The sequence below is a fragment of the Nicotiana tabacum genome, chromosome 19, assembly GCF_000715075.1.
Source record: "Nicotiana tabacum cultivar K326 chromosome 19, ASM71507v2, whole genome shotgun sequence".
In the NCBI taxonomy this organism is placed as follows: domain Eukaryota; kingdom Viridiplantae; phylum Streptophyta; class Magnoliopsida; order Solanales; family Solanaceae; genus Nicotiana; species Nicotiana tabacum.
In genome coordinates, this window is record NC_134098.1 from 80,557,690 (window position 1) to 80,570,408 (window position 12,719).

The following is a 12,719-nucleotide window of genomic DNA, read 5'->3' on the forward strand; positions in this document are numbered from 1 at the left end:
CTTGAGGGCCTCTCTTAGTTTGTTGTCATCCTGGTGCAGAGAGATATCATATGCTAGTTGTAACAATCTTCTAGCTACAAAAGCATCTCTAACACTGAAGGTGTCCACAAAATCCAGCTTTAAAACCTTAACTCGTCCACATAATTCCTTGGTATAATGGAAACAAACTTCACGGCCTTTTATTACAAGAAGTAACCTCAGATTTGGACGGCACAACTTAGGAACAACAACGTTATAATGTGAATCTTCTCCTTGTGCCAAAAAAGTAATTCTCCTCTTCACTTAATTATATAAACATTTTCACATATGCTAAGGATAGGCTTTCTAGCACCTGATGTCAATAGCTTAAAATTGGAAACAATGGACAAGACCACATTAGCATTCTTAGCAGCTTTTGTGGCATGAAGCTGGACTAATTTGTAAGGTTGAGCAACTGACTTTGCAAATATTATTTTGCCAACTTTAGGCTCTCTATAGAGAACGATCCATGTAAGAGGCTGGATACCAATGTTTTCAGAAAGCTTGGGGTGAGGCAAAGGACACTCAACGACTTCTTTAATCTCCTGATTATGCGCGTCTGATCCACCAAAATCAGCATATAGCACTGAAGGAGGTTTTTCAACCTTCATGACAGACACCACGGCATCGACTTCATCTTGTCGAAGCCCAACAACAGATAGAACCTTTGTATGTATCCAAGTAGCATGAGGTTCCAAATGGACCTTTTCCACAAAGGACAATATCTCAATGTGACACTCTAGCCCAACAGAATGAGAAATTTGAGATTTGGCCAGCAATTGCCAATTCTTGAAAAGATCAAATTTAACAGCCAGAACTTGAGTGGAATTTTTGCTAAGCGCGGCGAGCAAGTTCCTGCCAATTATGTCATCGAATATACCTCTCTCGTTGTTCAGCCAACTACTTTTGACATACATATGTATATCAATCATAATGCTAACAAACAAAGCTAGAGATAACTTACTATACTCGAGTCTTTGTCCAGTGTCTGTGAATTCAGTGTCATTCAAGCCTCTGTTATCTGTAATACAGGTACCAGATTCCCTGTGTAAATCAGTTTGGAAAGGACTTCCATCTTTGTAGCATATCCGTGCATGCATTTCGGACACCTCAGACCATACACCATCAACGCCAACCAAAAGAGCACCTATATATTGCTGTCCATTCTCAAAAATCACATTAACCTTGTCCACACAGTCTTCTTCGCTAATCTCCACAGAAGGCTCTCCCCTCTTTTGTCGCTTGCCATTGCTGACTTGAATGTGATATGTTGATAAAGCTAGTACGAGGTCATTTACACTACAGCCAATCAAGCTACCAGTATTGCTAACAGCTTCACTTTGCACACTCCAGTCCAGGAACTTCTTTAAATACTCCAAGAAATCATGATTTTTAATGGAACCCAGAGCATCTGAAACTTTTTCAAGTGCTGGTGTGATAGCTTCCAATTGGTCTTTCAGTGAGCTTGAAGTCTTCTCATAAATTCCAGAATAAGGTTTCGCTCCAAAGGCTAATAGCAGCCTGGTAGATAGAATGTCGAGGGCTACTACACGTACAAGAATCTTAGCACCATGTGTAAGATAATCAAACATTGACATGATGTCAATCTTGAGGTAAGTAGGTGCAACAGTAGCAACAAACTCCCCCAAGTGTGTCGCAACCAACCTTCGCACCATGGGCATGTCCTCTTGACGTATTTGACTGTAAGTAGATAGGAGGTCTACCGTCAACATATCTAAGGCATTGGAGTAAGCAACATAAAAGAGTCCACAAGCAGGAACTCTAACTGTGACCCACTCACCAGCTGCCAACCTCTTTACAACGTAAAACCAACCAATCAATTTACTTTCACTCGTCGGGCATCCAATTAATGGGAGATCCGATTGAAAACTATTATCGAACATTTTGGTGATGTTGTGTGAGTGTCCATCATCTGAACCGAAATCAAATGAAAAATTAAGTAGCATACGCATAGTCACAACTCCAGCTAGCGTTCTAGCCAATATAGTGTTACCAGTTTGAAGGAAACAAGTAAACAATACTGTATTTGCAAACAGACCATTAAGACGAGTGCAACGCTTGGGTTCATGTAGATAGTGAACAATTTCCTTTAGTTCATCTTGTACCTCCGCAGAGTAATCAATGCTAAGCGCAGCACAAACAACTTCGCAAGACTTGGAGTAGCAGTGTCTATTGGACATTGTGTCGAACAACTGGTGTCCAAGAATTGCAGAATATTCCGGTAATGAATCTGCTATGGGATTTTGTAACACCTCAGAAGGTGCCTCAGAATTGTCCAACAAGAGTGAGTTTTCGACAATCAAATCAGAACGATTGTCGCTGGTACAGTCTATCGCAGCACTGTCCGTTGTATCTTTCAGAGTGGTCTCATCTGTTTTTGCATCATATGAAGCCCTTACTTGCCCAGTATCTACCCACTTGCAGTCGTGAAACCAAAATCATATGGAAGCGAACTAATAGCTCTATTATTACCATGAAAATGTGCAAATATATCCCTCTTCGGCAATATGTCAAGCACCTTGCAGCCAAACTCCATGTCAAGCTCCTGTCCGCAGGCTTTAAGTGGAAGACTTGGTCGCTTAACTGAGAATGATAGAGGTGAAGATTGAAGCTGCGGTACGGAAATATAAGCATAGAACACACCGTCGGGAATTATTGTTTTGGGTATTGTATCTCCGACAGCAAAAACAGAAAGTTGTGAATCGAGATGTGATTTCACGATATTGGCCACCTTAGTGTTTGTATCAACTGAGTCTAGTGCAGAGGTGATAGCTGTAGCATCTCAAATTTCTGGAGTTTCAACGAATTCCGTGGAGTCTAATTGCATTTTGTGTAGCACTAACTGCATACGACAAATAGAAGAGATCATATGAGTGTTGTTCTCTTGCATCTCCTTCACTAAATCCCGTATGGTATTGATGGAAGTATAGATCATGGCATGAGAGTCCAAAGGCATGGAGTACGAGCAACGAGAGCACCAATGTAGTGAACCCATATTATATTGAAATGGATTATGGGAACCACATACACAAATATAAGAGTTCATCTTCAAATAATTACAAATGCTTAAAACAAGTAACCAAATCTTCCATAGGAAGAAATGAAAAAGGGAGAAGGGAGGGAGGTTCCAGATCTATCCTCTAACAAACTAAGTAAAATAAAATAAACCAAGTTCATAGCTTTGCCTAATAAAATGTTTCCTATTGTATATATAGGTAAATGCTCCATCTAACTTGGGTCCCAAATGTAATTTGCTAAGTTCCCAAATGTGCCCTCAGCCTTAGTCTTTTGGTCATTTTGATTCATAACATATTGTGCCACAATTACTACAAGATTTTCGATTAACATCTAAAGATTACAGTAACCTTTCCATTACTTAAGTTCATAGAAGAAAAAGTTTCACATTTGTTCTTTGAATGAGTATGCGGCAGAGCATCCACTGGACATCCCAAAACGATTCAGACTATTTTTTTTCTGCTACTAAATGTAGAAGTACATAAAATTGTTATGGATTTTAGAAAAAATATGCAAGCAGCAAGAAGGTTGAAAATAGGATTGAAAAACTGTCTTTAAAATTTTATTAATCATAGGGCTTTAAATAGCCAAATAAATAAAGTAGTAGACTCCTCCTACAACTAAATTATTAAACTCTTACTATAATTAAAATTAATTAAAATTCTGAATCTTCTAGCAGACTCCTCCTAAAATTAAACAACTAATTATTCTAGAAAACAGTAGCAGTAACAGATACAAAATCCAACATAATTACTAAACTCTTACTATAATTTCAACAGTTTTATTATACACGGTAGAGATGGTAGAGAGATGCAAAAATTTGATATCCTACTTTCAAGAAGGATATTCAAAAAACAATATCCTCAATAAATTTGAAATTACTAAACAAAATTTTTTAGTAAAATTTGAAGAGAGGATAAAGTACAAATAGTCCTAAATAGATATCCTTGAGTTCCAATGCTTGGAGAGTAGGTACACAATAAGAGAAACATGGTAAGATATTCTTTTTAACGTAGTTTTTTACAGTACTAGAAGTGTAGGTTGAGTAATAACCATTATTCTTCAGAATACTACACCTATTACATTGATCTTACATATATTTGACTCTTACAACATGAACTAGGCATCTAGAGGTGCAGCTTCAGTTTTATTATAGACGAGTGCCTCGATTATACATCCTCTTTTTACATGAGCACAGTAAGCTTCCTTCAGTGAGTCAGCTGCTGAATTTGCTCGGTTGTGTTGGGAAATGGGTCTTCTTCAAGTCCAGATTTTGATTCCATGAGTCTCTAGTAGACCAACAAGAATGCTTCTCATATTCATATGACAGTTCCATCTTTAATTGTAGCTTTCTCTGCTATAATGGTTAATCCTCCCCTTATGTAGAATCCTTCCTCCGGTCTATCTGCTTCTTGAACACCCTGAGTTTCAAAGGAAAGAACATCATTGAGAGTGTAACTCTAATATGTTCCGCTCTGACTAGAGGGGTTGCTCAGATGGTCAGTATCCTCCACCTACAACCCCAGGGTCATGGGTTCAAGTCACTAAAGGAGCAATAGCTCCAACAAAGGGGATCAAATGGGGAGAGGATAAAAAAAATGTTCCGCTATGTAACTCCAATATCTTTACTGGTTGAAATTTGATAATTAAGACACATAAAGCTATGTTGCTCGGGCTCGGGAACATATCCGGTACGGTTAAGTGGAAGAATCCGATACGGCTACGTCAAAACTTTTTGCTCATTTTAGGTGTATTTTGAAGAATCTGAACGAAGTACCCACACCCTTATTTGGACATGGGTATGTCAAGACAAATGAAGGATCTGTGCAACATAGCATAAAAGAAGGTCCAAGGAGGACGGGAAAAAGCTTACATCTTTATTCATGATCACAACATCCTTTCCTATCTTTGCATTCTTGTCAATGATACAATTCCTGTATGATGAAAACCATGATCAAATTGTAAGAATTTTTAGTGTCATGTAAATCTCCTGAAAAAATCAGTATTAAATTCAATGTCCATTTACCTTATTTTTGTGTTTTCTCCAATTCCAATTGGTACCTTCCCCTCTGCTAGCAGCGATGCAATCTCAGATTCTGTTTGGTAATAGTCTGCTCCCATCATTAGAGTATCCTGAAATGGGAGTAAAACCGGTGTTTGAGATCCATACTGTACAAGAAAGAAGGGTGCATTTTGCACGAATGAGAGAAAATAAATGCATATGTTAAGGTACATGCAAACCTTCAGTTCAACACCACAATCTAAGCGCGATCTTTCACCCACTATGGAGTGATCCACTGAACATTCGCGCAAGAAACACCCATGAGAGATTATGGCATCCTTAATCTGAAAACCAGCAAAAGAAACATATCAGAATCTAGAAAAGAACTGTTAATGCAAAACACTTGCTCTATTTATCCACTTACCTTGCAATTGTCGATCTTGGTTGGTGGAAGGAACCTAGGAGATGTGTAAAAAGGTGTTTTTGGATCGTAAAATTCAAACTTTGGAAACTGCAATGAAAAATCAATGAGTTGTATTATTCACTGATGTAAAATCACCTAAGTCATTCCGTACGATGAGCATAAAGGGGAATTTGCAAACATGCCTCTGCAGTGAGGGCCAAGTTAGCATCATAAAAAGATTTTATTGTTCCAATGTCCTCCCAGTAGTCTCTGAATATGTATGCCTGAAAAGATATCATAAATTAGGTAAAACTACAGCTAATTTTTCAGTTGCTTAACCAGTGAACTCGTACACAAATATAATTTCAATAGGAAGATCCAAGATCTTTTACTTGAACATTGTGCTCGTTTATAGCTGCCGGTATAATTTCAGAGCCAAAATCATTAGCTGTAGGATATCTCCATTTCAGCAGCTTCAACAATACATCTGTCTTGAATACATAAACCCCCATTGAAGCAATATAAGGGGATCTCTTCGCTTCTTGTGGAGATAATCCTATGAGAGTAGTATCTACTTGCTGCAGCGCGTAAAAAGAAAAAAAGAACAGTAATCAGGTCAAGTCTCATGAACAGTATATGGATTGAATTATGTAGGAGAGAACTAGTCTGAATGTTGAATTAGATAACTTGGCATTACTAAATTGAATTTGCCTTTCTTTTGTTTTCTGAATCTCTCATTCTTATAAAAGGATGGGTTTAGGTTCTAATCAAATGATCATATCCTGCTATACTTTTGCTGGTTGATTTAACACTGACATGTAGAAAGAAATCAGCACACATCATAAAAGAAAAGAGTTCAACTACACCTACCATTGTTTTTAGATCAAAACCTTTTGGTTTTTCAGCAAACTGGACAACTCTGCCTCTACTGTCAATTTTGACCAGCCCGAAATCTGATGCCCGGCTGAAAAATATAAAGCTTAATCTCAGCTTCACGCAATCACAATAAGGTATAAAGAAAAGTTGTGTTTACTTAAATAAATGTATACTTTCTCCCTCTTATTTTGGTCACTCAATTCACTGAACATGAAAGAACCATATATAGCTAGTTGCATATTAGTAATGAAGAAATATCAATTCATAGGAATTTATACAGACCTGTCCCCAGCTGGTGCACATGAAAGTGTAATATCAGAATTCCGGTCAATATGGTTCTGTTTGAAGAATGGAGACAGTCAGAAACTTTTTCTTAAAAAAGAAAACAAAGAACGAGTAGTGCATTGGTAGTTAAAGTGCACATACCTGCACCAAATCCATATAATCCATCCTATAAAGATGATCCCCAGATAAAATAAGGATATTATCAATATCTTTGTTCTTGGCATCCTGCAAGAATTGTTGCAATTCTAATCACAAAAGTACTAGTACAAAATAACTAATTCAAGAAACAATAAAGAAAGTTGAGTTTTTTTCCATAAATTATATCAGGTCAACAGAAGAGTAGTGGTGGATTAGTGTCCTCAAAAGTTTTAGAGACTAACCTCAAAAACCCATATAAATTGTCTAACAGCATCTGCAGTTCCTTGAAACCATTTTTTCCCAGTTTCCCCAGGTGTCTGAGTTGCAGCCAATACCTGTTTTATGAAGGAATTCCTTTTCAGTCAGTAAAACAAACCAAGAAAACAGAAAAAACAAAAGAACAAATCATCCGAAATTGTTACATCGCTGCAAATTTTGTTTGAACAAATCAGTTGAAGGAAAAGAAGCTCAATTGTGATATCTAGAAAACCTAAAAAACAAACATGGGACTTTAATACGGGTTCTTTCAGGAAATTCATAAATACAGTCTCCAACCTCAACAAATCCATCTCCAAAGCTCACACCATTGCCAAAATATGTTCGAGCAATGTGACGATTCAAGGGAGCAGAATTGTACTGGGTCAACACAAATATCTTGTTAATACCACTGTTGATACAGTTGCTCATTGGGATGTCTATTAGCCTGTAGCATCCTCCAACCGGTACCTGATATCATGTGGCACAAAATATTAGAATCTTTACAAATTGACCGGCATAGGGAACATCAACTTGCAATCTTGTACACCTACTCTCCATCTATTTCTAATCGATCTGTTTAAGATATACATGGACAAATAATATAGCAAAGAAATCCTAGCACATCCTAAACAAAAAAGTAAAAAACAAACATGAAATATACACAGGTGGTCCAATTTCCCCTAATAAGTGACTGAACCTTAAAATTCATAGTTGGAAAAGACTTAAATTCAACACAAGAGATAAATATCATACAGCAGGGGTTGCAGCTCTACTCGTAAGCGGGAATAACTTGGTCCCTGCACCTCCTCCTAGTATCACTGAAGCCACATTCTTGGGATTTGCCCGTCGTCTGTCAAAACGTGGCGTCTCTACAGTCTACACAGATCCAGCAAACATTCCCAATCAGAGGCTGATGGAGCTTATTTACTACGGTTCAACTGAAACCAGTATTTTCAACATGAAACAAATATATCGTAAAACTAGTACTAGAACTTCCAACAAATATTAAATTTGCAACCGTAATTTCATAAGTGCAATGAGTTAACGCTAAAAACATTAAGTGTTGGATATGCCTCTACTCACAGTATATTTCGTATTACACATATCAACTTGTTTCAACATGAAACACAAAGATATAGTAAAAAACTAGTACTAAAACTTCAACAAATATTAAAGTCGCAATCATAATTTTAAAAGTGCAATGAGTAAACGCTAAAAATCTTAAATGGTGGATCAATCAAGTTTAAATATTGGATCCGCCTCTATTCACAATATAGTTCATATCACAAAAATCAACCTGTTTCCACAGTATCTACAACACTACTGTGGCATTAGTTGAAGCAAGACATGTCCCAAAGAATAAAAAGAAATGATTTTTACCAGCGTCTCTTTGCCATTTTCAGTAGTGATAACAGAGAAAGCAACCCCAGGTTTGATCTTGCTTTCCTTCTTCTCAAGTTTCAAACTTTTCGACAAATTATTAACCCTGAGATTGTTGTTGTTTAAACTCCCTCTAATCTGCTCCCCCAAAAACTCTTTCTCACCATTTTCAAAGCCACCTTTGCTCACTCTCCCCAAATGGGCAGTTGATTTCAAAGCCACACAGTAAGTATCCATATCAGTTGATTACACTTCTGCACCCAATCAAGAAAATCAGCAACCCCAAAAAAATATGATTATCAATGAGATCCAAATCAAGTAGAAGTATTCTTCTAATCCCAATAAAGTGGGAGAGTGTAGCTAATTTTTAAGCAACCAAGAAAAGTATAAAATACATAAAGAAAATGTCACTAATTAAAAAAAATGGCCAGTGACCCAAAACCCAAGCTAGCTATAATATGCTCAGTACTAGTACTTCAAAGCATTACAATAACATTTCAATAATATGAATATTTATTATCCTCCATTAGGACTCATTAAGTTCCATAATATAGCATTAAATAAAAGCTTAATAAAATAAAAAACGAAAAGACTAGACTTTGAACCTGGACACTGATGATCTTGTATATTGCAGGATTAAGGGATCAAGACAAGAGTGTCAGAGAAGCACAGATCATAGAAATACACAAACACCAAAAGGAAAATGAAAATTCCTAGTAGAATCAAGAATCTTGAAAAGTAAGAAGGAAGTTAGCAAATGGAAGTTGAAGAAGATCTAGAACTGAAGAAATATAGGAAGCATTTGGAATCACAAGTTCCAGAGTGATCAAGTTGGAGTGGTGGCGTAATGGCAATGGTGGTCAGCTTTATTGACTTGTGAGCTCTCACGAGAAACCTTGCAATCTTTCTATTTATACCGCTTTTCCTTAAAGATTTATGTTATGTATATATATTCGTTTGGTATGATTTATTAGAGATAATAATACTATATTAGCTTTGGTATTATTAATTTTTTATTTGGTATATTTTTCTGCTTTTCCTTAAAGATTTATGTTATGTATATGTTCGTTTGGTAGGATTTATTAGAGATAATAATACTATATTAGCTTTGGTATTATTAATTTTTTGTTTGGTATATTTTTCTGCTTTTCCTTAAAGATTTATGTTATGTATATATTCGTTTGGTAGGATTTATTAGAGATAATAATACTATATTAGCTTTGGTATTATTAATTTTTTGTTTGGTATATTTTTTCAATATAAGTATAACTAATCCATTTAGTATTATGTTATGCATAATTAATATATGTAAGCCATGATATTAGAAATACCAAGACTATTAATATATGCATAAGTACGACTAAAGACAAAATTGCGCTTGATGGCAAAACTAAAAAATGTGGAGGGTATTTTGTAATTTTTTTTTTAGAAATTAAATACAAGAAGAATTAACCTAAATAGCAGTCCACTCAATTACTTAAACTAAAAATAGCCGGCGACGATATAATATATAGTATGTGTATAACCATGTGTAATCAGTTTATAATCAATGTATACCAGCTAGAAAAAGTAAATAGTGAAACTGACTGGCTATTTGTGTAAAGATCTCACGTTACGAATATTTGCATTACTAATAGACCTTATTGAGTACTATTCTTATACATCTTACCAAACGACCCCTCAATATCTAAAAATTTACTACCAATTAATGTTTATCATACTATAAGTGTGTATGTAACATATATATATACTAATAGAGTATAAAATATTTATATTATCAATACAATTTAATTAGTTATAGTATGTTATTATTTTATTTTTCAGATTACTATATTAGACTGATATGAAAAGTTATCCTATTTATTTTTATATAGTTAACTTTATCAGCTGATATAGAAACTAATATACTACAAGTGTACGGTACTTAAACTTTATAAAGTTATAGGTAATGATCTGATAATAACTTGATTATGTCAAATTTTGTAAGACTACGAGTACATAGAACTTAGAGAATTTTAAAAATAAATCACTGAAAATTAGACTTGAAAAGTAGTGCATATGTGATCTTCCAAGATTATTTGGCAGGAGACCATAGTACATGTGTATACGCTCTACCAAGATATGGACAATAGAGACCCCTTACAGCCCAAACACTTGTCTTTTCAATGCTCTATTGCTAAATCACTATATGGGTTGCAACAAATAGTAAAATATGCACATATGTTTGTCTTTTGGTTAGGAAAATCAAGTTGATTTTCCACCTACGGCTGAGATCTTTGTTATCAAAATACTGGTGGGGTCCAAGTTAAACATTATTCAGTTGCAGATTAGCTGACAATCCTTGTCCAAAATCTTCAGCAAGTTGTGTTGATAATGCTATATTCTTTATTGTCTAGATTTTCCTTTGATCAGAAAGTAAATTGACATTAATGTGATGTTAATGTCGTTTCCTAATTGAAATCTTACCACTATCCACCAATATGGAGCACCTCAAAATCTTTTCATTCTTGCATAAATCTTGCATTTTAGGACAAAATGTTGGGTGTCCTATTAACTCGAATTTTGTTCAAACGATTGGGTATTTAAGTTTTGCACTTACCTACTTAGCCGTCAACCAAGCATGTGAAAATAATTAAATATATATATATATATATATATATATATATATATCAACTACGCTCAAGAAAAAAATATTAGGTGATTTCTTTTTATCTCTCTAGGTGTTGATGTGAGGTAATAGATATGCAATAGAATAACCTAGATACATTCAAGTTGGCTCGAACCACCGTTAAAACAAAGAAAATTAAACTATGTATTTGTTGAATTAGAAACCAATAAAAAGAAACAATAATTAAAGATATTAAGATTACAAGCACTAAAAGATTAAGTAGGAGAGGTTTGTTAAGGAGGAAGTGAGGCAGTCCATGTTACAGGTTAGTTACATAATTGAAGGTCTAATTGTAAAAATCTGCTTGTCTTCTTTCACAATTTGGAAGATTCCATCATTGTCCGCATGGTTTTCACATTTATGTGTCTGTCACTTGTGCTATATTCGTAAAAGCTCATCAACTAAATTGAGTACTTTTTGGTATTCCTGCAACTAGAAGTGAAGTTAGTCCTCTACGTAAAGAGGTGATACATTTAAGCGGGTGACTATAATTCAGTAAATGAGCTAACTAGAATGTGGGAGTTCTCGTCGCTTTATTCCCAATGTGAGGCTTTCCGGTCAGAGTCGGAGTCAGGATTTAAAGTTTATAAATTTGGAATTATAGTTTGTTTAAGTTACTGGATTCTAAATTAATAATTCGTACATATTTAATAAATTTCTTAAGACAAATACAAAGTTTCTTAATAGTGTGTTTAACTCCATTTCTGCACTAACAATCAAGTTGAGGTGCAGGCAGCCTTATTTGCAGTTAATTGGTACAATCAACAAGGACTCATTGATTGTTGTAAATATGCTAACTGACACGAATGTTATTCCATGTGAATTAGCTCAATGGGTGGAAGAGATTAAACAAGGTCTACAAACCCATCTTTTCAAAATTCAACACTGCTTTAGAGAAGTAGACATTGTGGCAAATGTACTAGCAAAAACTGGCTTATTATATGGTATTACTGTCTTGTTCGATGAATGGAAAGACCTCCCTAAGAAGGCTAGAGGATGCTCCATAATGGATCAAAATCAAATTCCTAATTTCAGAATTAGGAAAAAACACAAGAATGGAACTTCCTTAAGCTATGTTTCTACACATCGGCATTAGGGAGTTGTGTTCCCTCTTTTTTTGGAAGTTTAACTGTTTATTCCTAGTCAATCCGACACTAGGATCAACTTATTTATTTGGTGATCAATATGGGAATGACCTTACATCATGTAATATTTTTTCTAACTTTACGGTTAGGAATACCTAACTTACTTGTTGTAGAAGGAGAGGTAAGGTTTTATGTCCCCCGCCTCCATGTATTTCCTTTTTTGGATTCTAATATATAGGTTGGGGTCAGTCTAAACCCCCGTGATGGTGAGATTAATAAAAAAAATATAAGGTCTGGACCAAATCTATTGGGTTCGCCCGAACTAGTATCCCGCATGCTAGCTAGCTCCGCCCCTATTTTTGGCACTTATTCAAATTTAATCGAACTCATTACGAATATCGAACACTCTGGTCAGAAATTAAAAAGAAAGCTAACCCACTTCTTTTTGTGATCAGTTATATGTACTACTAAAGCTATCACCACGTACATATTATTGCAGGACCCGTATGATATATTCACGAGAAACATACGTTCACACCCTTCCTAGCTATTTGAATATGTTAGTCCCGT

The 12,719-nt window shown here is 35.4% G+C and overlaps 1 protein-coding gene across 1 annotated transcript; it reads right to left on the reverse strand.

The window, feature by feature from the left end:
- Positions 1–4,027: 4,027 nt before the first annotated feature.
- LOC107762694 (glucose-1-phosphate adenylyltransferase large subunit 1) lies at positions 4,028–9,349 on the reverse strand. Its single transcript, XM_016581070.2, has 15 exons — positions 9,002–9,349; positions 8,397–8,650; positions 7,770–7,892; positions 7,314–7,484; positions 7,001–7,093; positions 6,762–6,845; positions 6,618–6,673; positions 6,330–6,423; positions 5,852–6,037; positions 5,663–5,743; positions 5,481–5,567; positions 5,296–5,400; positions 5,081–5,187; positions 4,928–4,988; positions 4,028–4,475 (listed from the first exon to the last, which is right to left on the reverse strand). Exons 2-15 carry the CDS (start codon positions 8,631–8,633, stop codon positions 4,374–4,376), a joined length of 1,587 nt encoding a protein of 528 aa, XP_016436556.1. The 5' UTR covers positions 8,634–8,650; positions 9,002–9,349; the 3' UTR covers positions 4,028–4,373.
- Between the last annotated feature and the right edge of the window lie 3,370 nt (positions 9,350–12,719).